Source organism: Salmo trutta, chromosome 10, assembly GCF_901001165.1.
Source record: "Salmo trutta chromosome 10, fSalTru1.1, whole genome shotgun sequence".
Lineage (NCBI taxonomy): Eukaryota > Metazoa > Chordata > Actinopteri > Salmoniformes > Salmonidae > Salmo > Salmo trutta.
In genome coordinates, this window is record NC_042966.1 from 40,267,132 (window position 1) to 40,292,700 (window position 25,569).

Sequence of the window (25,569 nt, forward strand, 5' to 3'; positions counted from 1 at the left end):
TTTTGGGGGGGGCTGTTTTCAGCTACAATATCAACGTTCACTTTGGTTCCATGTCAGGAAAACACGGACTAATTTCAAAGACACACCTTCGAAGTAATTACTGGACTTGTAGTTTTTTATATCATGTCCCACACAGGATTTACGTGAGAAAAAAATACAAGCCCCGGCAACCTCTCGCTCTCCGGTCAAAAAGTGATAACAAAAATGGCGCGACTTTTGGGAGAGGTGACGACTATCATCTAACTTAATTCGTTATTTTCTATCTTCATTAATTATTTAATGTAACCAAAGCATAATTTAGGCGTTGCTATCTTGAGTCACTTTAAATACCTAGCTGTAAACGCAAAGATAGAGCACACAGTGAACGTTGTAGGATATATTTATTTAACTAGCTAACGTTAGCTAGCTAGAATGCGTTTACATCAGCTGTTGAGATGTGCCCAGCGTGTTGGGGAGTCATCTAGGGTTGTCACTGGACTCTTCTCCCATTGTACCCGGACCTCCGTGAATACTTTCTCCACCTCCAATGTCTCTCCAGCTCGCAAGAAAAGCAGTCCATACAGTTCCGTGGACAGCGGACGCTACTCCTCACTCCTCAAGTCAGTTGTGTCCCACAGAGTCAGTGCTCAAACTCCCGACATCCTAGAGGAGCAAGATGTTCAAATCTACGGACCTGTGATAAAATCCCCAACACCATCTAATCGAACTCCAACACCATCCAAAGTGCCTAAAATCCTCCACCCGTTGCTCAACCAAGACAGGGTATTTGATTTTGGCGAAACTGAACTTGGAGGGGCTCCAGCCAGAATTATCCTACGAAGGGGTCAGGACAGGGGCTCAGTGCCCAGTGTGACCCGTATCCTACAGGAGACTATGTCCCCGGAGCAACAGTTTTACCTGGAGAGATGGAGGAGGAAGATGATAGCTCAACTGGGAGAGGATGGCTTTAAGGAATACAGTCAGAGTAAGTAGGCAGAACCCTCTGATTCTAAAGTTGTTGTTTTTTAAGGCTCTAAAATATGAATGTTCTGCAAATGAGGACATGATATACACACACTGTCATTCAAATGACCCAAATGTTTCTATGTTAGATCTCTTCAGGCAAGGGAAGCTTTTCCATACGGCCGTGGAGAGTGTTCTCCCGTTGACAACAAAGGAGGTACCGGGGGAAGATCCTGAGGAGGCACCAGAGGTACCATCGGAGGTAGAGGGATACATGGAAAGTGTACGCCATGTACTGGAGGACGTTAGGGGAGTGAGAGCCATCGAGAGCCGTGTGCAGCATGAAAAACTAGGCTATCTGGGGATTGTGGACTGTGTGGCTCTTTACAGGTAAGGATGGGGACGATAGCCACGTTCCAGAATAACTACATTGCAGACCACTAATAGATGTCTCTCTCAACAACTTGATAGGTGTTCAGCATGTCCGCTAACCACATCACATGATTTAGTAATCTGATGTAAAATTCATTGTCTGCAATATAGTCGACTCAATTTCTACCTGACCTGTCAGTTTATTTGGCCAATTCACACTTTTATTCATTCTCTCCACTTGTGGGATTTTATTTATTTAATTTTATTTAACTAGGAAAGTCAGTTAAGAAGAAATTCTTATTTACAATGACGGTCTAGAAAAAAGGAATACTGTGGAGATGGGGGATGGCATTACAAATAAAAATATAAAACGCACATCACGACAAGGGAGACCACAACACTACATAAAGAGAGAACTAAGACGACACAGCATGGCAGCAACACCACATGACAACAACATGGTAGCAGCGCAACATGGTAGCAGTACAAAACATGGTACAAACATTATTTGGCACAGACTACAGTACAAAGGCAATAATGTAGAGCCAACAATACATCATGAGAAGCAGCCACAACTGTCAGTAAGAGTGTCCATGATTGAGTCTTTGAATTTAGAGATTGAGATAAAACTGTCCAGTTTGAGAGTTTGTTGCAGCTCGTTCCAGTCACTAGCTGCAGCGAACTGAAAAGAGGAGCGACCCAGGGATGTGTGTGCTTTGGGGACCTTTAACAGAATGTGACTGGCAGAATGGGTGGCCTAGACAACAAGTGGCCTAGACCCTACCTATGAGACATGGGAGTAGATTACAGCGGACCATGTCTCAGGGCTACCTAGTCCAAACTCCAGAACACATTCTTGAAAACCTTACTGTTGACTACCCATGCACTATTGAATGTGACCTTAGACAGTACAGGACAGAGTGGAGAGAGGTGAATATGGGTAGGCCTAACAAATGAAAGCTTTCTTTCACTTTAGAGTGGATTACCAGTAACTCCCATTACTCTTCACTGAATTCAAAGTCCTGTGATACGCGACTCATACATGGGATTGAATAACACACAAAAATTTGTGGGATACCTCCAAGTGTTTTCCCAAAACAAGTCAGTCAGGGTTCCCCAGAGTCTACTAGTGTACATTTCTACTAGCCTGGTCCCAGATCTGTTGGTGCCATCTTACCACTCCCTATGGTTGTTGTCAAGGCTAAATCTATCCCATCTGAACAACTGTTTTTGTTTGAGTGGGTGAAACCTGATTTAATTTGAGAAATATTGATCATAAACTTGATCCAGATGTTATGATTAAGAGATACAGGCTAATACCGTGTGAATGATCCACAGCCTGTTTATAGTTTTACCATACCACTGCCTGAACTCTGATACTCAGCTTTGCAAAGTCAACAGGAATCAAAGGAGTGGAAGTTTCCTCTTTAGTCTCACAGGAAATGAAAAATAGGGAAAGAAATTTAAACCCACAGGCCTTTCCAATTCTAAGCAACTCCATATGTAAACCATCTGAGTTCTTCCTTCATTTGCCAGGACAATATGCTTTGCACATAACATTGTGATGGATTGTGCACCAAAGAATATGCAATGCAAAAAGTAACCTGTTAGTGTCACGTTGCAAGTCCCCAAAGGCAATGGTTAGTTCACTGGTCTGTGCACCGTACTCAAACAATCAATAGCCATCTAGCCACATATCATTCCAAATATAGTGATTGGGAGGAAACTGCAGGAGCATAAATTGAACCAGCAAGCCTGGTCTGACATTATTGAAGAAGCCAATGCACTGCCCTCTGTGCCATAAAAGCCCAACTTTTTGTAGAGAGCCTACAATATCAAGCATTTTATGTCAAAACTAAAGTAGCCTGAATTGGTGACTATACAATAATGCATAATATTGTGAAAATAACATTCAATGATGAAGTAGCTAGCTAACATTAGATAGCTAGACCAATACCAAAGAAAATATAATGCTTTCTATAACATCTCTGCTAATAATACTAACGTTTATGCAGTGGTGGGAAAAGTACTCAATTCTCATACTTGAGTAACTCAAGTGAAGATACCTTAATAGAAAATGACTCAAGTAAAAGTCACCCAGCAAAATACTACTTGAGAAAGTCCAAAAGTATTTGGTTTTTAAATATATTTAAGTATCAGAAGTAAATGGAAATGCTAAATGTACTTAAATAACAAAAGTAAAAATATAAATAATTTCAAATTCCTTATATTAAGTAAACCAGACAGCACAATTTGTTTTTATTGACAGAAATCCAGGGGCATGCTCCAAAACTCACATCATTTACAAACGAAACATTTGTGAATAGTGAGTCAACCAGATCTGATGGCGGAATGGTAAAGAACATCTAGCAGCTCGAGAGCACCATTACCTGCCGATCTATAAATGATGTCTCCGTAATTAGTATGGATAGCCAGATAAAGCTTAGTCCTGGACTATAAAACATGCATGTTCAATGGAGAATCTAAATTGTAAGGGCCCTGGACTAGTTTTAAATCTGTTTCTGGGAAACTGGCCCCTAAACCTCAGCCTTCGTTCCTCAGGGGTGTGCTGTGTGTGATCGATTGGAAGACATCGGAGAGGTCTAAACCTTTCCTCAGCAACACCTACGACAACCCTCTACAGGTGGCAGCCTACGTTGGGGCCTTAAACAACGACGTGAACTACAACTACCAGGTAGGTATGATTTGAGCGAGACCCCCAGTGATGTAGTGGTAAAAAAAAAAAAATGGTGGGTAAAAGTTGACCGTAGTTCGTGGTGAGTTACAGTAACGCTCCCAGGAACTTTAAATGTATTTTTCAGCAGAAGATGGGTAACCGCTCACGCAAAATACAAAAGCTCCGTAAACGGCATTTATCCGTGTTTACCCTCCACTACACCACTGGAGACCACCATACTCTCTCAGCCTGTTCTAATTCGCTTCCTACCATTCCTCCTTGGCCCTAACCCTTCAATGTTTGCAGTTCTGGGTAGTTATAAGCAGTGCAGTGAAGGAACTTCCAGTTCTGGGTAGTTATAAGCAGTATAGTGAAGGAGCATTCAGTTCTTTAGGTTCTGGGTAGGTATAATTGGAAGCTTTGAAGGTTCTGGGTAGGTATAATTGGAAGCTTTGAAGATTCTGGGTAGGTATAATTGGAAGCTTTGAAGATTCTGGGTAGGTATAATTGGAAGCTTTGAAGATTCTGGGTAGGTATAATTGGAAGCTTTGAAGATTCTGGGTAGGTATAATTGGAAGCTTTTGAAGGTTCTGGGTAGGTATAAGCACTTCCAGTATTGCTGCCACCTTACAGATTTGCAAACGTCCAAGAGTTAGGGCTAAGGGGGAGGGGCACGGAGAAAATTGGGACTGGCTGACTCTCTCCGACCATGAAACATGACCATATCTCTTTACTACATGCTAAACTATGTGCTTAATTTCCTACATGGCTTACCCCCCGTCCCCCGTCTCCCCCCGTCCCTGTAGGTTGAGAATGGACTGATCGTGGTGGCCTATAAAGATGGTTCCCCTGCCCATCCTCATCTACTGAGCTCAGAGCAGGTGCTACAGTACTGGGAGAGATGGCTGGTACGACTGGAGGAGTACACCGAGAGGAGGTGAAGGAATGGTGTCTTTGCTGCTTGATGTAGCAGATGGACCTAGAAGTACTCTCACCCCCAGATACAGAAAGTGCTCTGCTTTTCTGACACTCGGTCACATTTGACTGGTGATTTGAACAAAGGAGTGTCACAGTCTGCTCAGAAACAGATAATTTAGCATTTACTCTGACCTGTGACAGTCTTTTTGCGTCATTGCCCGATTTTTGAGCTTGACAAGTTTGAAAACAGCTCTTTATTTTAGTGTAGTGTTATGTTACCTCAAGGTTGAATTCAAGCTAGAAAATGCATCGCTGACCCTTACACTGTGTTGAGAATGTTAAATTGTTGTACAGTACAACATTTTGTCTAGTCTAAACTTTTTGAGTTGTTTTGCTTTTTAAAGGAAATCGAACCACTAGGTGGTAGCATCAGCCTGTGAAGTTCAACAATCAACAAACAAAGGTGAACGAGAGATGGTTTCTATTTTTAGTTTTATACAATAAAATTATTAAAAGAAAATGCACCCTCCATTTCAGTTATTGAATTAGCATTTACCAATCAGATCTCTAAACACAACACTGATAAAATGTTATAGCTAAGAATACAATTGGAATATTTTCCTTTGTGGTGTTCTACTGTAACCCACACAGCTTACACTAAAAATGAGCATGGACAAACACAAGCACAACTTAATCTTTGCTCGTGTAAAAGGTATTTGAATCATGTGCATTGATAAGATGCATATAAAACATCATATTTAATAACTTCAAAGTAATATTTGGTCAAAGTTCATCCTCTTGCAATGATATATACAGTTTTTTATTTTTTTATTTTATTTCACCTTTATTTAACCAGGCTAGTTGAGAACAAGTTCTCATTTACAAGTGCGACCTGGCCAAGATAAAGCAAAGCAGTGTGACACATACAACAACACAGAGTTACACATGGAATAAACAATAAACAAGCCAATAACACAATAAACAAGTCAATGACACAGTAGAAAAAAATAAAGTCTATATACAGTGTGTGTAAAAGGCATGAGGAGGTAGGCAATAAATAGGCCATAGTAACGAAGAATTACAATTTAGCAGATTAACACTGGAGTGATAAATGAGCAGATGATGATGTGCAAAAGAGCAGAAATGTAAATAAAAACAGTATGGGGATAAGGTAGGTAGATTGGGTGGGCAATTTACAGATGGGCTATGTACAGCTGCAGCGATCGGTTAGCTGCTCAGATAACTGATGTTTAAAGTTGGTGAGGGAAATATAAGTCTCCAGCTTCAGCGATTTTTGCAATTCGTTCCAGTCACTGGCAGCAGAGAACTGGAAGGAAAGGCGACCAAATGAGGTGTTGGCTTTGGGGGTGACCAGTGAGATATACCTGCTGGAGCGTGTGCTACGGGTGGGTGTTGCTATGGGGACCATTGAGCTGAGATAAGGCGGAGCTTTACCTATCATAGACTTATAGATGACCTGGAGCCAGTGGGTCTGGCGACGAATATGTAGCGAGGGCCAGCCGACTAGAGCATACAGGTCGCAGTGGTGAGTAGTATATGGGGCTTTGATGACAAAACGGATGGCACTGTTATAGACTACATCTAATTTGCTGAGTAGAGTGTTGGAGGCTATTTTGTATATGACATCGCCGAAGTCGAGGATCGGTAGGATAGTCAATTTTACTAGGGTAAGTTTGGAGGCGTGAGTGAAGGAGGCTTTGTTGCGAAATAGAAAGCCGATTCTAGATTTGATTTTGGATTGGAGATGTGAGGCAGTCATTAGAGAAACCAAGGCTATTGAGTCTGCCGATAAGAATACGGTGATTGACCGAGTCGAAAGCCTTGGCCAGGTCGATGAAGACGGCTGCACAGTAATGTCTCTTATCGATGGCGGTTATGATATTGTTTAGTACCTTGAGCGTGGCTGAGGTGCACCCGTGACCGGGTGAACGTGTGCTACGGGTGGGTGTTGTTACCATGACCAGTGAGCTGAGATAAGATTCAGTTGAAGTCGGAAGTTTACATACACCTTAGCCAAATACATTTAAACTCAGTTTTTCACAATTTCTGACATTTAATCCTAGTAAAAATGACCTGTCTTAGGTCAGTTAGGATCACCACTTTATTTTAAGAATGTGAAATGTCAGAATAATAGTAGAGAGAATGATTTATTTCAGCTTTTATTTATTTCACCACATTCCCAGTGGGTCAGAAGTTTACATACACTCAATTAGTATTTGGTAGCATTGCCTTTAAATTGTTTAACTTGGGTCAAACGTTCAGGGTACCCTTCCACAATAAGTTGGGTGAATTTTGGCCCATTCCTCCTGACAGAGCTAGTGTAACTGAGTCAGGTTTGTAGGCCTCCTTGCTCGTACACGCTTTTTCAGTTCTGCCCACACATTTTCTATGGGATTGAGGCCAGGGCTTTGTGATGGCCACTCCAATACCTTGCCTTTGTTGTCCTTAAGCCATTTTGCCACAACTTTGGAAGTATGCTTGGGGTCATTGTCCATTTGGAAGACCCATTTGCAACCAAGCTTTAACTTCCTGACTGATGTCTTGAGATGTTGCTTCAATATATCCACACAATTTTCCTCCCTCGTGATGCCATCTATTTTGTGAAGTGCAAAGCACCCCCACAACATGATGCTGCCACCCCTGTGCAGTTGCAAACCGTAGTCTGGCTGTTTTATGGCGGTTTTGGAGCAGTGGCTTCATCCTTGCTGAGCGGCCTTTCAGGTTATGTCGATATAGGACTCATTTTACTGTGGATATAGATACTTTTGTACCTGTTTCCTCCAGCATCTTCACAAGGTCCTTTGCTGTTGTTCTGGGATTGATTTGCACTTTTCGCACCAAAGTACGTTCATCTCTAAGAGACAGAACGCGTCTCCTTCCTGAGCGGTATGACGGCTGCGTGGTCCCATGGTGTTTATACTTGCGTACTATTGTTTGTACAGATGAACATGGTACCTTCAGGCGTTTGGATATTGCTCCCAAGGATGAACCAGACTTGTGGAGGTCTACAATTTATTTATGAGGTCTTGGATGATTTCTTTTAATTTTCCCATCATGTCAAGCAAAGAGGCACTGAGTTTGAAGGTAGGCCTTGAAATACATCCACAGGTACACCTCCAATTGACTCAAATGATGTCAATTAGCCTAACAGAAGCTTCTAAAGCCATGACATCATTTTCTGGAATTTTCCAAGCTGTTTAAAGGCACAGTCAACTTAGTGTATGTAAACTTCTGACCCACTGGAATTGTGATACAGTGAAATAATCTGTCTGTAAACAATTGTTGGAAAATTGCTTGTCATGCACAAAGTAGATGTCCTAACTGACTTGCCAAAACTATAGTTTGTTAACGCGAAAATGTGTGGAGTGGTTGAAAAACGAGTTTTAATGACTAACCTAAGTGTATGTAAACTTCCGACTTCACCTGTATATATATGATCTCTCCATACACTTGCGTTTTTTTTGGATCGAGTAGCTTTTATTGTCAACATTGATCTCTATGCAAGACCTTAGTCGCAAACTGTTAAAGGGGAACCATGCAGCTCTGTATCGAGGGTCCTCAGTAAAGCCCAGAACCAACTAACACTAATAATGGAACTGGTACCATGCAGCTCTGTATCGAGGGTCCTCAGTAAAGCCCAGAACCAACTAACACTAATAATGGAACTGGTACCATGCAGCTCTGTATCGAGGGTCCTCAGTAAAGCCCAGAACCAACTAACACTAATAATGGAACTGGTACCATGCAGCCCTGTATCGAGGGTCCTCAGTAAAGCCCAGAACCAACTAACACTAATAATGGAACTCGTACCATGCAGCCCTGTATCGAGGGTCCTCAGTAAAGCCCAGAACTAGCTAACACTAATAATGGAAATGGTACCATGCAGCCCTGTATCGAGGGTCCTCAGTAAAGCCCAGAACCAGCTAACACTAATAATGGAACTGGTACCATGCAGCCCTGTATTGAGGGTCCTCAGTAAAGCCCAGAACTAGCTAACACTAATAATGGAACTGGTACCATGCAGCCCTGTATTGAGGGCCCTCAGTAAAGCCCAGAACTAGCTAACACTAATAATGGAACTGGTACCATGCAGCCCTGTATTGAGGGTCCTCAGTAAAGCCCAGAACCAGCTAACACTAATAATGGAACTGGTACCATGCAGCCCTGGGACAGGGTACGAACCATAGTTTTGGTAATTATTTTCAGGGGGGAACATGACATATGTAGAAAAGCACCTCTGTTCTGGTGAAAGCTGTGTAGATGGTATATACCCATGACACTGGAGGGCTAGGTCAGAACCCTGGTTCTGGGCTGCTGGCTGTCTGGATCCAGCACACAGCAGGACGGGTAGTTCTGGATCATGTTCATCCAGACACTGTGATCTGCGTTCCCTACCTTCCAGGTTTTGTTGACTAGATCACTGTGAGATTCATCCAGGGAGGATATCCTTGATTCAATTTCACTGTGGAATCGCCCTTAGTCTAACCAGCTAGCTAAACCTTGTAATAATCATGGGCGAATTACCAATGCATGAAGGGCACGTGCCCAGGGGTCCTCACCTCCAGGGGGCTCCCATTGATTTTGTTAGTCACTCACTCAGATATCATATGGACATGGCATAAGTCATTAGCTAAATGTGAAGAATTTCAGGAAATTTGCTTTAAAACTGAAGAAAAATATCTCCACTACAAAATGGAGAAACCAAGAATAGAAAATGTAGCACCCTGTGTTTGTGGCTAAGCCCATCGCACCTGGAAGGAGGGATGAATCCTAGAGCGTCATCATGTGACACTCAGCCACTTTCATTCCCTGGCACCTTTCTCTCAGAATTCATCACCACATCCTCATGACTGGTGCCTGGAATAGGAGAGGGCTGTACTGTTGGCAGACTACAGCTTTCACGTCATGTTGCAGAGTGTTTAGAGTAAACTGTTATTTGCAAAACGTTGTGCTATGATGTGGGACTGATGAAAACACCCCAGATCCCAGCGGTCTAGAGACCACCAGACCCCAGGGTCTGTATCTATCACCCCAGATCCCAGCGGTCTAGAGACCACCAGACACCAGGGTCTGTATCTATCACCCCAGATCCCAGCGGTCTAGAGACCACCAGACACCAGGGTCTGTATCTATCACACCAGATCCCAGCGGTCTAGAGACCACCAGACACCAGGGTCTATCTATCACCCCAGATCTCAGTGGTCTAGAGACCACCAGACACCAGGGTCTATCTATCACCCCAGATCCCAGCGGTCTAGAGACCACCAGACACCAGGGTCTGTATCTATCACCCCAGATCCCAGCGGTCTAGAGACCACCAGACACCAGGGTCTGTATCTATCACCCCAGATCCCAGCGGTCTAGAGACCACCAGACACCAGGGTCTGTATCTATCACCCCAGATCCCAGTGGTCTAGAGACCACCAGACACCAGGGTCTGTATCTATCACCCCAGATCCCAGCGGTCTAGAGACCACCAGACACCATACTGTGTATGTATAAAGCGCCTTAGAATAGGAGTGCTGATCTAGGGTCAGGTTCTACCTGTTCATAATAATCTGATTATCATGCACAACTTTGATGCATACGGCCAAGTCTTACATTACTTGTAAAATAGGTATTTTTCTTACCTCAATGGGACTTCCTGGATAAAGCAATAAGTTAAATCAATTGAAAATAATTGGGAGCTCACTATCCCACTGTATGGCAGCAGGGCAAGACTGAGTTTAGGTGTAGTGCTAGTCCAGGTTGTCGGTGAGTGTTCTTTCAGTATGTTAGTCCACTTTTAGAAAAAGCATACACACCTGTGTTAAGAGTGTAAAGGAATGCGCACTAGCGACCTGGACCATAGCATGCATTTTTTATATATGTATGTGTCTTGTATTAGTTTCATGTAGTTGCCTGCTCACATTATGGTTTGTATAGAATGACATTAAAATCTGGCCAGCGACCCGAAATAAAAAATAATTGGGTCAGTCTTAACTCTGCTTATCTGGAAAATGTAGCCATAAACCTTGACGGAGTTAAAAGAAGCCTTATACACGACAGATCAAATTGGACTTGGAGAAGATATACAAATATGTGACAGTTCCCTAGATGCCTCTTTTAGAAAACAACAGCATGAAATCTATCCTCATTTGATACTCAAATACAAAATACTCAAATATAATATGCGATAATATTTAATATCTTTGTCTAGCATTTGTATCTATTGTGATTTTTACTAATTTATATTTTAATATATTATATACTAATCTAATCCCAAAAATATAATCGATGTATTATCAAATTAAATAAACATGTATTTAAAGGGCACTTTAAGCCTCAATACACTTACCCAAAAATTATAATTGAATAATAAAATAAACTACTTTAATACCCACTCGCTGCAACTGAGTTATTGCTTGCTTTTCTGAAGTCTACCAACCTTGCCAGCAGCCATGACAACTAAAATACACGGAACAAAAATATCAACACAACATGTAAAGTGTTGGTCCCATGTTTCATGAGTTGAAATAAAAGTTCCCAGAAATGTTCCATACAAACAAAAGCTTATTTCTCTAAAATGTTGTGCACAAATTTGTTTACATCCCTGTTAATGAGCATTTTATCCTTTGTCAAGATAATCCATTCACCTGACAGGTGTGGCATATCAAGAAGCTGATTAAACAGCATGATTATTACACAGGTCCACCTTGTGCTGGGGACAATAAAAGGCCACTCTAAAATGTGCAGTTGTGTCACACAACACAATGCCACAGATGTCTCAAGTTTTGAGGGAACATGCAATTGGCATGCTGACTGCAGGAATGTCCACCAGAGCTGTTGCCATATAATTAAATGTTCATTTCTGGGCAATAAGACACCTCCAACATCGTTTTAGAGAATTTGGCAGTACGTCCAACCGTCCTCACAACCACAGTGGTTTGCTGATGTCAACGTTGTGAACAGAGTGCCCCGTCGTGGCGGTGGGGTTATGGTAAGGGCAGGCTACGGACAATGAGCACAATTGCATTACTGATACAATTCCCACGTGACAAATTACACAATATGGCCGAGCCTAACTGAATCACAGACAAACACTTCCATCTGATTGTGAGGAAACGTGCTTCTGTCGACTACGTTCGGTTACTATTGTTTTCATATTGTGTATCACGAGTCAAGAGATTGAAAATACAAGTGACAGAACCTACTGGCGCTGCAAAAAAGTCAGTTAAACAACACTTTCCTGTAGATATCTCCACTTCCTACCGCCAAAAGGACCAACAACATTTACAACTGGTAAAGGAACATCATATCTTTTTATTCAACATTCTGTCTTGTAGAGACTTCTTTCAGGCTGATATACATGTAGTGTTTAGGCAAGGTAGCTAGCTACTCTAAATTGATTGGCTGGGAGCCTATCTGGGCTAGCTAAAGCCAACTTCATAAAATTGCAAAGTGGCTAGTAGTATTACAAAGGGGGAAAAAAAGGTTAGAGGACAAATCTGAAGGGGGCACGTGCCCCTATGGGCCTAACGCCATAGTACACAGTTAACCTAACCAGGTAGAGGTCTAGGGTTGCCTGCCGTGTTGCCCTCCTATGAGAAAAGTGCCATGTTGGTGATTTTAAATAATACATCATCTTTAATTTACTTTCTCTTTTCTCTTGTTATTTTAAATGTACAGCATTGCCCATCAAACTAGTTAATATAAAAAAAAAAAGAATTTAGGAAAATGTATTTCCCCCCTCCTATGCTCGCTCCTTTGACCTCACGTGGGCATGCAGAGGACTCTTCCTGCAGGCAGAACCTACAAGGGTTGAGAAGTTATTTGGGTAGTGGCTACTTTTTGAGTCGTCTCTCATGGTCAGGGACAGGGAAGGGTTACATTTGGCTGTTTATAAGTAGGCCTAAGAGGCAGATGTCAGCAGCAGAACAAACTCCAACCACAGTGAATGACTAGTTTGTTTTAACATCTTAGCTAGCTAGCTTACATGCTCTACATTCGCTATAATCACAGGAAATTAAAAATAGGGAAATTTAAAAAATAAAAAACACAGGCCTTCCCAATTCCAAGCAACTCCATATGTAAGCCATCTGAGTTCTTCATTTGCCAGGACAATATGCTTTGCACATAACATTGTGATGGATTGTGCACCAAAGAATATGCAATGCAAAAAGTAACCTGTTAGTGTCACGTTGCAAGTCCCCAAAGGCAATGGTTAGTTCACAGGTCTGTGCACCGTACTCAAACAATCAATAGCCATCTAGCCACATATCATTCCAAATATAGTGATTGGGAGGAAACTGCAGGAGCATAAATTGAACCAGCAAGCCTGGTCTGACATTATTGAAGAAGCCAATGCACTGCCCTCCATGCCATAAAAGCCCAGGTGTTTTTTCTTAAAGTTTCCGGGATGTCACGTGTCCTACTTATATCAGTACACTCATAAAAACTTAAGCATTGTGAAACTTTGAAAGATAACTTCTTTCATTTTGATTTCTGCGCAAACAATAATGTGCCACTGACTTGCCCATGGATTGATGTTTCAGCATTGTCTTAATGCTGGGGCGGCAAGTAGCCTAGTGGTTAGAGTGTTGGACTAGTAACCGAAAGGTTAGAAGATCGAATCCTTGAACTGACAAGGTAAAAATCTGTCGTTCTGCCCCTGAACAAGGCAGTTAACCCACTGTTCCTAGGCCGTCATTGAAAATAAGAATTTGTTCTTAACTGACTTGTCTCGTTAAATAAAAAAAAATAAGAGTTCAGAGTTTCTTCTAGCCATGTGTGACACGTGCAGTTACAAGCCTGCTACAGTTAGCGGACAAGAAATATCTGCTATTATAGTACGGATCAAGCCTGAGTTGGAATATGAAGCTGGTTAGCTTTAGAAAACCCAGAGTAGATCTAGCTTGCTTTGTAGGATTTTTTATTTATTTATTTATTTCACCTTTATTTAACCAGGTAGGCAAGTTGAGAACAAGTTCTCAATTACAATTGCGACCTGGCCAAGATAAAGCAAAGCAGTTCGACAACATACAAAAACACAGAGTTACACATGGAGTAAAACAACATACAATCAATGATGCAGTAGAAAAAAATAAGACTATATACAATGTGAGCAAATGATGTGAGATAATGGAGGTAAAGGCAAAAAAATGCCATGGTGGCAAAGTAAATAAAGTATGGCAAGAAAAACACTGGAATGGTAGATTTGTAGTTTGAAGAAAGTTAAAAGTTAAAATATAAATAATATGGTGCAAAGGGGCAAAATAAATAAAATAAATAAATACAGTAGGGGAAAAGGTAGTAGTTTGGGCTAAATTAAAGATGGGCTATGTACAGGTGCAGAGATCTGTGAGCTGCTCTGACAGCTGGTGCTTAAAGCTAGTGAGGGAGATAAGTGTTTCCAGTTTTAGAGATTTTTGTAGTTTGTTCCAGTCATTGGCAGCTGAGAACTGGAAGGAGAGACGACCAAAGGAGGAGTTGGCTTTAGGGGTGACCAGAGAGATATACCTGCTGGAGCGCGTGCTACAGGTGGGTGCTGCTATGGTGACCAGTGAGCGGAGATAAGGGGGGACGATACCCCTCTGATCACCTATTTGCTCTCTGTGTGAGCAGTATAGCTTGCTAGCTAGCTTGTTTACAGTTGGATGATGGTGTTTTTGTAGAAAATAAATGCTAAAAAAAAATACATTTAAAAAATATATATGTTTCACCTTTATTTAACCAGGTAGGCTAGTTGAGAACAAGTTCTCATTTACAACTGCGACCTGGCCAAGATAAAGAAAAGCAGTTCGACACATACAACACAGAGTTACACATGGAATAAACAAACATACAGTCAATAATACAGTAGAAAAGGTCTACATACAGTGTGTGCAAATGAGGTAGGATTAGGGAGGTAAGGCAATAAATAGGCCATGGTGGCGAAGTAATTACAATATAGCAATTAAACACTGGAATGGTAGATGTGCAGAAGATGAATGTGCAAATAGAGATACTGGGGTGCAAAGGAGCAAGATAAATAAATAAATACGGTATGGGGATGAGGTAGTTGGATAGGCTATTTACAGATGGGCTATGTTTAGGTGCAGTGATCTGTGAGCTGCTCTACTCTCATTTCTGTACAGTAGAGAATTATGAATGTAAAGGAATTTAAGATAAAAATGTTGTCTTTTCTTTTTTTTTTTGAACATGTCCCTGCACACACATTATTCTTATTCTTTCCAACAGAGGCGCAGATAAATGGAACAAAATCCATGCAAGGTGGAAAGGGCTAAACTTTTAGCCTTGGGGGCATATAGGCTATATACAGTGCATTCAGAAAGTATTCACACCCCTTGACATTCCACATTTTGTTGTTACAGCCTGAATTTAAAAGGGATTCAATTGAGATGGTGTCACTGGCCTATACATAATACCCTATAATGTCAGTGTTTAGATTATTATAATTTTTTTAAAGGGCACCTATTGGTAGATGGGTAAAAAAAATAAAAGCAGACATTGAATATCCCTTTGAGCATGGTGAAGTTATTAATTACACCTTGGATGGTGTATCAATACACCTAGTCACTACAAAGATACAGGTGTCCTTCCTAACTCAGTTGCCAGAGAGGAAGGGAAACCGCTCAGGAATTTCACCATGAGGCTAATGGTGACTTTAAAACAGAGTTTAATGGCTGTGATAGGAGAAAACTGAGGATGGATCAACAACATTGTAGTTACTCTAAAATACTAACCTAAATGACAGTGAAAATGAGGCCTGTACAGAATAAATAATATTCCAAATCATACATCCTATTTGTAACAAGGCTCTAAAGTAAAACCCTTTCAGCAGGACAAAAACCTGAGTGGCAGAGTTAGTTTTGACTTAAATCGGCTAGACATGAAAATGTCTGTCTAGCAATGATCATCAACCCACTTGACAGAGCTTTTAGAATTTTTTTAAATAATAATGTGCAAGCCAGGTGTGCAAAGCTCTGAGACTTACCCAGAAAGACTCACAGCTTGTAATCGCTGCCAAAGTGGATTGGAACATGCATTGACTTAGGGGTGTGAATACTCAAAATGGATTAAAAAATGTTTTTGAACTCACCCATTAACACACAATACCCCACAATGACAAAGTAAAAACATTTTAGACACCTTTGCACATTTTATTGAAAAATGAAATACAGAAATCTAATTTACGTAGGTATTCTCACCCGAGTCAATACTTTGTAGAAGCACCTTTGTCGGCCATTACAGCTTTGAGTCGTCTTGAGTATGTCTGTCACATCTGGATTTGGAGATTTTCTACCAATCTTCCTTGCAGATTTTCTCAAGCTCTGTTAAGGTAGATGGAGAGTGGCGGTGAACAGCAATCTTTCAATTTTTTTCACAGATTTACAATGGGATTCAAGTCTAGGCTTTGGCTGGGCCACTCACTTTCACATTCTTGTTCTGAAGCCATTCCAGCGTTGCTTTGGCTGTATCTAAGGTAGTGTGCACTCTGTAGCAGTTTCTCATCAAGGATTTGCCTGTATTTGGCTCCCTTGATTGTTACCTTACCAGTCTCCCTGTCCCTGCCACCACCATGCTTCAAGATGCTGCCACCACCATGCTTCACAGTATGGATGGTGTTAGACGAGTGATGAGCTGTGACTGGTTTTCTCCAGACATAGCATTTTGCATTCAGACCAAATAGTAAAATGTTGTCTCAATCAGACCACAGAATCTTTTGCCTTATGCTCATTCTGTCACGTGCCTTTTTGCAAACTCCAGGCATGCTGTCATGTCAAGGGGTATAAATACTTTCTGAAGGCACTGTATGAAATGGATGGTTGTGTAAAAATATTTTACTGCAAAAGTGGTTAGATTGATAGATATTTTTCACATCCAAGGTTCCTTAAATTATTTTGTATCTTTAACCCCTAGTCTTGCAATCACAGATTATCTTTATATTTTGCATCAAATCCAATATGGTGTCCAAAATCAAATATGGCTAACATAATAACATTTTCAGAGACATAGCCATTTTATATATATTTTATTGTAATTTGCACTGTACTAATGTGTTAGACCTAGATATTGTGTATATGTACTGATATGTTGGCTATGTGTGACATTTTAAATGTATGTATTTCAGTCCTTCACTAATAATGTTCTGTACTATATATTATGTCATGTTTCATGTGGACCCCAGGAAGAGTACTGTAGCTGATGCTTTTGCAGCGGCTAATGGGGATCCTGATAAATACCAAACACCAAAAGATGGAGGTTAAATCACCTGTAAATATAATTTTTTCAGAATTGTGTACAACGCCGATAAAAACTGTTGTTGTGAATCAATTTTATTCTCAATCCAATATGGCCGACATGATTACACTCAAACACCTTAGCCTGAATTTAAGTATCCCTTATTCATTTTGATAGATTTTGTTGTCTTTAAAGAGTTTTTCATACGGCTCTTGGTATATCTAGGAATATAAGTGGCATTGCCATGCTTCTGTTGTTTGAATAGCCCAAGCTTTTCAATGCATGTTCATGTTTTTATCTCATTCACACACTTATAGCATATCAACAAAATATAACAAGCCTTTCACATCACCAGCACACTGTAGCGTTACCAAGTTACAGGAAAACAACCGGAATACAACACTTAGCTACTCTAGAAGTGTATATGTACAGCCCTTTTTTCCCCCACTAAAGCCAAGTGTGCATCAGTGGAGGCTGCTGAGGGGAGGACGGCTCATAATAATGTCTGGAACGGAGCAAATGGAACGGCATCAACCACATGGAAACCATCTGTTTTATGTATTTGATACCATTCCACCTATTCCACTCACAGTCATTACCACGAGTCCATCCTCCCCAATTAAGGTGCCACCAACCTCCTGTGGTGTGCATAGTTGATTCAGTCTTTGAGGCGACCAGTACCGGAGTGTGCCCTCAAAGGGTGAGGAGACAAAGCAGCCAGTGGGGGTTGTAGTTCTGGGGCCTGACCAGTAGCCAGTGGTGGTTGTAGTTCTGGGGCCTGACCAGTAGCCAGTGGGGGTTGTAGTTCTGGAGCCTGACCAGCAGCCAGTGGTGGTTGTAGTTCTGGGGCCTGACCAGTAGCCAGTGGGGGTTGTAGTTCTGGAACCTGACCAGTAGCCAGTGGGGGTTGTAGTTCTGGAGCCTGACCAGTAGCCAGTGGTGGTTGTAGTTCTGGAGCCTGACCAGTTGCCAGTGGTGGTGGTAGTTCTGGGGCCTGACCAGTAGCCAGTGGGGGTTGTAGTTCTGGGGCCTGACCAGTAGCCAGTGGGGGTTGTAGTTCTGGGGCCTGACCAGTAGCCAGTGGTGGTTGTAGTTCTGGGGCCTGACCAGTAGCCAGTGGGGGTTGTAGTTCTGGGGCCTGACCAGTAGCCAGTGGTGGTTGTAGTTCTGGAGCCTGACCAGTAGCCAGTGGTGGTTGTAGTTCTGGGGCCTGACCAGTAGCCAGTGGTGGTTGTAGTTCTGGGGCCTGACCAGTAGCCAGTGGGGGTTGTAGTTCTGGAGCCTGACCAGTAGCCAGTGGTGGTTGTAGTTCTGGGGCCTGACCAGTAGCCAGTGGGGGTTGTAGTTCTGGGGCCTGACCAGTAGCCAGTGGGGATTGTAGTTCTGGGGCCTGACCAGCTTGAACAGCTAACTGGTCATCCTGGGCAAGATACAGCGACAAGGGTAGTTTCCTTCCTGTATGATGGTGGGGTATTGGGGCTGTGGGATGATCAGTTCCCATTTCTACAGTTCTCTATAAGCTCTCAGAAGATGCAGTTTGCACACCAAAGAGTCACTTTGACTAACTGGAATGCTATCCCAGCCTGAGTGATGCCGGGGATACTCCAGTGGTGGAATGGTTGGTTGTCTGGTTTATGAAGGAAAGGTTATGAAAGGGCTTTCACAAACAGACTTGCCTTTTAGACAGTGGTGGAAAAAGTACCCAGTTGTCATACTTAAAGTATAGATACCTTTAATAGAAAGTTACCCAAGTAAAAGGGAAAATCAGCCAGTAAAATACAAAAGCATTTGATTTTAAATATACTTAAGTATCAAAAGTAAATGTAATTGCTAAAATATACTTAAGTATCAAAAGTTAAAGTATAAATCATTTAAAATTCCTTATATTAAGCAAAGCAGGTGGCACAATTTTCTTGTTTTTTAAATTTCATGGATAGCCAGGGTCACACTCCAATACTCAGACATCGTTTACGAAAGATGCATTTGTGTTTAGTGAGTCCGCCCAGGCACAGACACAGTAGGGATGACCACGTGTTCTCTAGATAAGTGCATGAATTGGACAATTTTCCTGTCCTTCTAAGCATTCAAAATGTAACGAGTACTTTTGGGTGCCAGAGAAAATGTATGGAGTAAAAAGTATATTATATTCTTTAAGAATGTAGTGGAGTAAAAGTAAAAGTTGTCCATAATATAAATAGTAAAGTACAGATACACCCCAAAAGTACTTAAGTAGTACTTTAAAGTATTTTTACTTAAGTACTTTACACCACTATTTTCTACAAAAAAAAAGTCATCCAAATGTAAACAACTTATTTTTTTTATTTTTTTTCCAATTTCAGCAACTGCCTGTCAAAAGGTCTGCGGACAGCCCTGAGCCTAACTGTTACTCAGCCACTATGGAAACAGACCCATCCCGGTGAGACCAAGGTCTCTTTTGCAATTACACGAAATACACCAGAAAATAAAAATACTAAGAATTATAATAAAACACACTCATGGAAAAACAATTCCATTCCTCAGCAAAGAGGTCCTCTTCAACACTCTGAACTGCCCGAAAAGGCTCCAATACATTTGTAGGGAACTGAAGATTGTTCCATACATGGGGTGCAAAGAAACAATACTGAACAAAAATATGAACGCAACATGTAAAGTGTTAGTCCCATTTTCATGAACTGAAATAACAGAAATATTCCATACGCACAAAAAAAGCTTATTTCTCTCAAATTTTGTGCACACATTTTATCAATGGCAATTTTAATGCACAGAGATACCGTGACACCATCACCTCATGGTTTCAGAATGATAACGCACGGCCCCATGTCACAATGTTCTGTAGACAATTCCTGGAAGCTGAATATGTCCCAGTTCTCCCACGGCCTGCATACTCACCAGACATTTCACCCAGGATCGGCATGTTCCAGTTCCTGCCAATATCCAGCAACTTCGTACAGTCATTGAAGAGGAGTGGGACAAACTTCCACAGGCCACAATCAACTCTATTTGAAGGAGATGTGTCACACTGTATGAGGCAAATGGTGGTCACACCAAATACTGACTGATATTCTGATCCATGACCCTTCCTTTGTTTTAAGGTACCTGTGACCAACAGATGCATATCTGTATTCCCAGTCGTGATATGCATAGATTGACTGATTTCTTTATATTTAAACTTTATTTAACTAGGCAAGTCAGTTAAGAACAAATTATTATTTTCAATGATGGCCTACCGGGGAACAGTGGGTTAACTGCCTTGTTCAGGGGCAGAACAACAGATTTTTACCTTGTCAGCTCGGGGATTCGATCTAGCAACCTTTCGGTTACTAGTCCAACGCTCTAACCACTAGGCTACCAGCTGGTGACTAGTCCAACGCTCTAACCACTAGGCTACCTGCTCTAACCACTAGGCTACCTGCTCTAACCACTAGGCTACCAGCTGGTTACTAGTCCAACGCTCTAACCACTAGGCTACCAGCTGGTTACTAGTCCAACGCTCTAACCACTAGGCTACCTGTCTCTAACCACTAGGCTACCTGCTCTAACCACTAGGCTACCTGCTCTAACCACTAGGCTACCAGCTGGTTACTAGTCCAACGCTCTAACCACTAGGCTACCAGCTGGTTACTAGTCCAACGCTCTAACCACTAGGCTACCTGCCTCTAACCACTAGGCTACCTGCCTCTAACCACTCGGCTACCTGCCTCTAACCACTCGGCTACCTGCCTCTAACCACTAGGCTACCTGCCTCTAACCACTCGGCTACCTGCCTCTATCCACTCGGCTACCTGCCTCTAACCACTCGGCTACCTGCCTCTAACCACTAGGCTACCAGCCGCCCCGAACTGTAACTCAGTAAAATCTTGGAAATTGTTGCATGTTGCGTTTATATTTTTGTTCAGTGTACCAACAGACAGAATATCCAGAGTTAACATCCCTGATCTGGTATAGTAACTAACTGTTACCTCTATGGGGATGGAAAGATGTCAGGTAATGAAGGGGTATGGTAACTGGTACTGCTATGGGAATGTAATGTAGGGGTATGGTAACTGGTACTGCTATGGGGATGTAATGAAGGGGTATGGTAACTGGTACTGCTATGGGAATGTAATGTAGGGGTATGGTAACTGGTACTGCTATGGGGATGTAATGTAGGGGTATGGTAACTGGTACTGCTATGGGAATGTAATGTAGGGGTATGGTAACTGGTACTGCTATGGGAATGTAATGAAGGGGTATGGTAACTGGTACTGCTATGGGAATGTAATGTAGGGTATGGTAACTGGTACTGCTATGGGAATGTAATGTAGGGGTATGGTAACTGGTACTGCTATGGGAATGTAATGAAGGGGTATGGTAACTGGTACTGCTATGGGAATGTAATGTAGGGGTATGGTAACTGGTACTGCTATGGGAATGTAATGAAGGGGTATGGTAACTGGTACTGCTATGGGAATGTAATGTAGGGGTATGGTAACTGGTACTGCTATGGGGATGTAATGTAGGGGTATGGTAACTGGTACTGCTATGGGAATGTAATGTAGGGGTATGGTAACTGGTACTGCTATGGGAATGTAATGTAGGGGTATGGTAACTGGTACTGCTATGGGAATGTAATGAAGGGGTATGGTAACTGGTACTGCTATGGGAATGTAATGTAGGGGTATGGTAACTGGTACTGCTATGGGAATGTAATGAAGGGGTATGGTAACTGGTACTGCTATGGGGATGGGAATGTAATGTAGGGGTATGGTAACTGGTACTGCTATGGGAATGTAATGAAGGGGTATGGTAACTGGTACTGCTATGGGGATGTAATGTAGGGGTATGGTAACTGGTACTGCTATGGGGATGTAATGTAGGGGTATGGTAACTGGTACTGCTATGGGGATGTAATGAAGGGGTATGGTAACTGGTACTGCTATGGGGATGTAATGTAGGGGTATGGTAACTGGTACTGCTATGGGAATGTAATGTAGGGGTATGGTAACTGGTACTGCTATGGGGATGGGGATGTAATGTAGGGGTATGGTAACTGGTACTGCTATGGGGATGTAATGAAGGGGTATGGTAACTGGTACTGCTATGGGAATGTAATGTAGGGGTATGGTAACTGGTACTGCTATGGGAATGTAATGTAGGGGTATGGTAACTGGTACTGCTATGGGGATGTAATGAAGGGGTATGGTAACTGGTACTTCTATGGAAATGTAATGTAGGGGTATGGTAACTGGTACTGCTATGGGGATGTAATGTAGGGGTATGGTAACTGGTACTGCTATGGGGATGTAATGTAGGGGTATGGTAACTGGTACTGCTATGGGAATGTAATGTAGGGGTATGGTAACTGGTACTGCTATGGGAATGTAATGTAGGGGTATGGTAACTGGTACTGCTATGGGGATATAAAGATGTCAGGTAACGTGGGAAGTTTTGTAAAAGTGGTTTATAAATGGATAAAATGCAGTGTTTGGACCAACATGAGGTCACAGAGGGCCGTCCTACTCTGATAGAGCAAGCAGCGATCAGTGTAAAACCTGTCCTCCGTGATAAAACTAAAAGCTCAATATCTAACGGCTTTAATGACGTGGCAGCTACATTCATGTACAGTTGAAGTCGGAAGTTTACATACACTTAGGTTGGAGTCATTAAAACTCGTTTTCCAAACACTCCACACATTTCTTGTTAACAAACTATAGTTTTGGCAAGTCGGTTAGGACATCTACTTTGTGCATGACACAAGTAATTTTACCAAAAATTGTTTACAGACAGATTATTTAAATTATAATTCACTGTATCACAATTCCAGTGGGTCAGAAGTTTACATACACTAAGTTGACTGTGCCTTTAAACAGCTTGGAAAACTCCAGAAAATGATAGTATGGCTTTAGTAGGTTCTGTTAGGCTAATTGACATCTTTTGAGTCAATTGGAGGTGTACCTGTGGAAGGCCTACCTTCAAACTCAGTGCCTCTTTGCTTGACATCATGGGAAAATCAAAGGAAATCAGCCAAGATCTCAGAAAAACAATTGTCGACCTCCACAAGTCTGGTTCATCCTTGGGAGCAATTTCCAAACGCCTGAAGGTACCATGTTCATCTGTACAAACAATAGTACGCAAGTATAAACACCATGGGACCACGCAGCCGTCATACCACTCAGGAAGGAGACGCGTTCTGTCTCCTAGAGATGAACGTACTTTGGTGCGAAAAGTGCAAATCAATCCCAGAACAACAGCAAAGGACCTTGTGAAGATGCTGGAGGAAACAGGTACAAAAGTATCTATATCCACAGTAAAACGATTCCTATATCAACATAACCTGAAAGGCCGCTCAGCAAGGAAGAAGCCACTGCTCCAAAACCGCCATAAAAAAAGTCAGACTACGGTTTGCAAATGCACATGAGGACAAAGATTGTACTTTTTGGAGAAATGTCCTTTGGTCTGATGAAACAAAAATAGAACTGTTTGGCCATAATGACCATCGTTATGTCTGGAGGAAAAAGGGAGAGGCTTGCAAGCCAAAGAACACCATCCCAACAGTGAAGCACGAGATCATGTTATGGGGGTGTTTTGCTGCAGGAGGGACTGGTGCACTTCACAAAATAGATGGCATCATGAGGAAAGACAATTATGTGGATATATTGAAGCAACATAAGTCAGGAAGTTAAAGCTTCGTCGCAAATGGGTCGCAAATGGGACAATGACCCCAAGCATACTTCCAAAGTTGTGGCAAAATGGCTTAAGGACAACAAAGTCAAGGTATTGGAGTGGCCATCACAAAGCCCTGACCTCAATCCTATAGAAAATTTGTGGGCAGAACTGAAAAAGCGTGTGCGAGCAAAGAGGCCTACAAACCTGACTCAATTACACCAGCTCTGTCAGGAGGAATGGGCCAAAATTCACCCAACTTATTGTGGGAAGCTTGTGGAAGGCTACCTGAAACGTTTGATCCAAGTTAAACAATTTAAAGGCAATGCTACCAAATACTAATTGAGTGTGTGTAAACTTTTGACCCACTGGGAATGTGATGAAAGAAATTAAAGCTGAAATAAATGATTCTCTCTACTATTATTCTGACATTTCACATTCTTAAAATAAAGTGGTGATCCTAACTGACCTAAGACAGGGAATTTTTACTAGGATTAAATATCAGGAATTGTGGAAAAACTGAGTTTAAATTTATTTGGCTAAGGTGTATGTAAACTTCTGACTTGAACTGTAGATGATGTCGCCATAGTCTATAACTTTTTTTGAACCTTTTATTTAACTAGGCAAGTTTGTTAAGAACAAATTCTTATTTACAATGACCGCCTACCCTGGCCAAACCGGATGACGCTGTGCCAATTGTGCACCGCCCTATGAGACTACAAAACACGGGCATTGTGATACAGCCTGGAATTGAACCAGATTCTGTAGTGACGCCTCTAGCACTGAGATGCAGTGCCTTAGACCACTGCACCACTCGGTAGCCACTCAGGAGGACAGGAAGGAACGTCGACTGAATAATCTCCATTCTACCATTTAGTGAGAGGCGTGACCTGTTTCTACAGAAGAAGCCCCTTTTTATTCTCATCAATATGCTTTTTCAAAGACAGCTTATCGTCTATCCAAATGTCAAAATATTTGTAAGCATGGACACGATCAATGTGGCCACCATCCAAAGTACATATGCTTAGTACATCAAATCAGTTTTGTGGGCTCTAGATAACAACATATACTTTGTTTTACCTGCATTCAATACTAGTTTCAGGTCAAAAAAGATTTTCTGTAAAACAATGAAAGCAGACTGTAGTTCAGATAGAGCCTGGCCAACCGTGGGGACAATAGAATACTCAACATTATTGTCCACATACAGCTGCAGGTAAAACATTTTTTACAGACAAACCAATATTGTTCATGTACAAATTACTGGACCCAGAATCAACCCCCTGCGGGACACCTTTCATAATATCCAGGAAACCTGATTTAACACCATCATACATTGAGTTCTATCTGTCAAGTAATTGTTAAACCAGGTACATGCAGCCTAGTCTAGGCCAATTGAGGAAAGCCTCTGAATTAGCAGAGAGTGATCATCAGTATCGAAGGCCTTTGACAGGTCAATGAAGAGGGCAGCACAATGTTGCCTTTTATCCATACAGTTAACCACATTTATAACTAGGCTTGCAGCATTGACCTGGTCTAAGAACCTGACTGATGTACATTTAGAATACAATTCATACATAACAAATATCTTAGCTGAGAATTAACAAGCATTATAATATTTTTTCTAGGTAAGAACATTTTAAGATAGGGCGATAGTTATCTAGGTCACATGGTTTACCAACCTTTGTAAAGTGGGAGGACAAGGGCTGCCTTCCAAAACTTGCGGATAGATATAATTGTCATGTTAAATCCATGCCCAATCTAAATACACAATATAA

The 25,569-nt window shown here is 41.7% G+C and overlaps 1 protein-coding gene across 2 annotated transcripts; it reads left to right on the plus strand.

Annotated features, from left to right (window-relative positions):
* Positions 1–90: 90 nt before the first annotated feature.
* Positions 91–19,783, plus strand: mgme1 (mitochondrial genome maintenance exonuclease 1). Of its 2 annotated transcripts, XM_029765568.1 has the most exons (6): positions 91–964; positions 1,092–1,332; positions 3,877–4,009; positions 4,798–4,928; positions 5,314–5,372; positions 19,492–19,783. In XM_029765568.1, the coding sequence occupies exons 1-5, from the start codon at positions 412–414 to the stop codon at positions 5,327–5,329; spliced, it is 1,074 nt and encodes a 357-aa protein (XP_029621428.1). In that variant the 5' UTR covers positions 91–411; the 3' UTR covers positions 5,330–5,372; positions 19,492–19,783. The 2 variants fall into 2 exon arrangements, with proteins under 2 accessions (XP_029621428.1, XP_029621427.1); XM_029765567.1 differs by lacking the exon at positions 19,492–19,783 and having other exon boundaries at positions 106–964; positions 5,314–5,431.
* Positions 19,784–25,569: the final 5,786 nt, after the last annotated feature.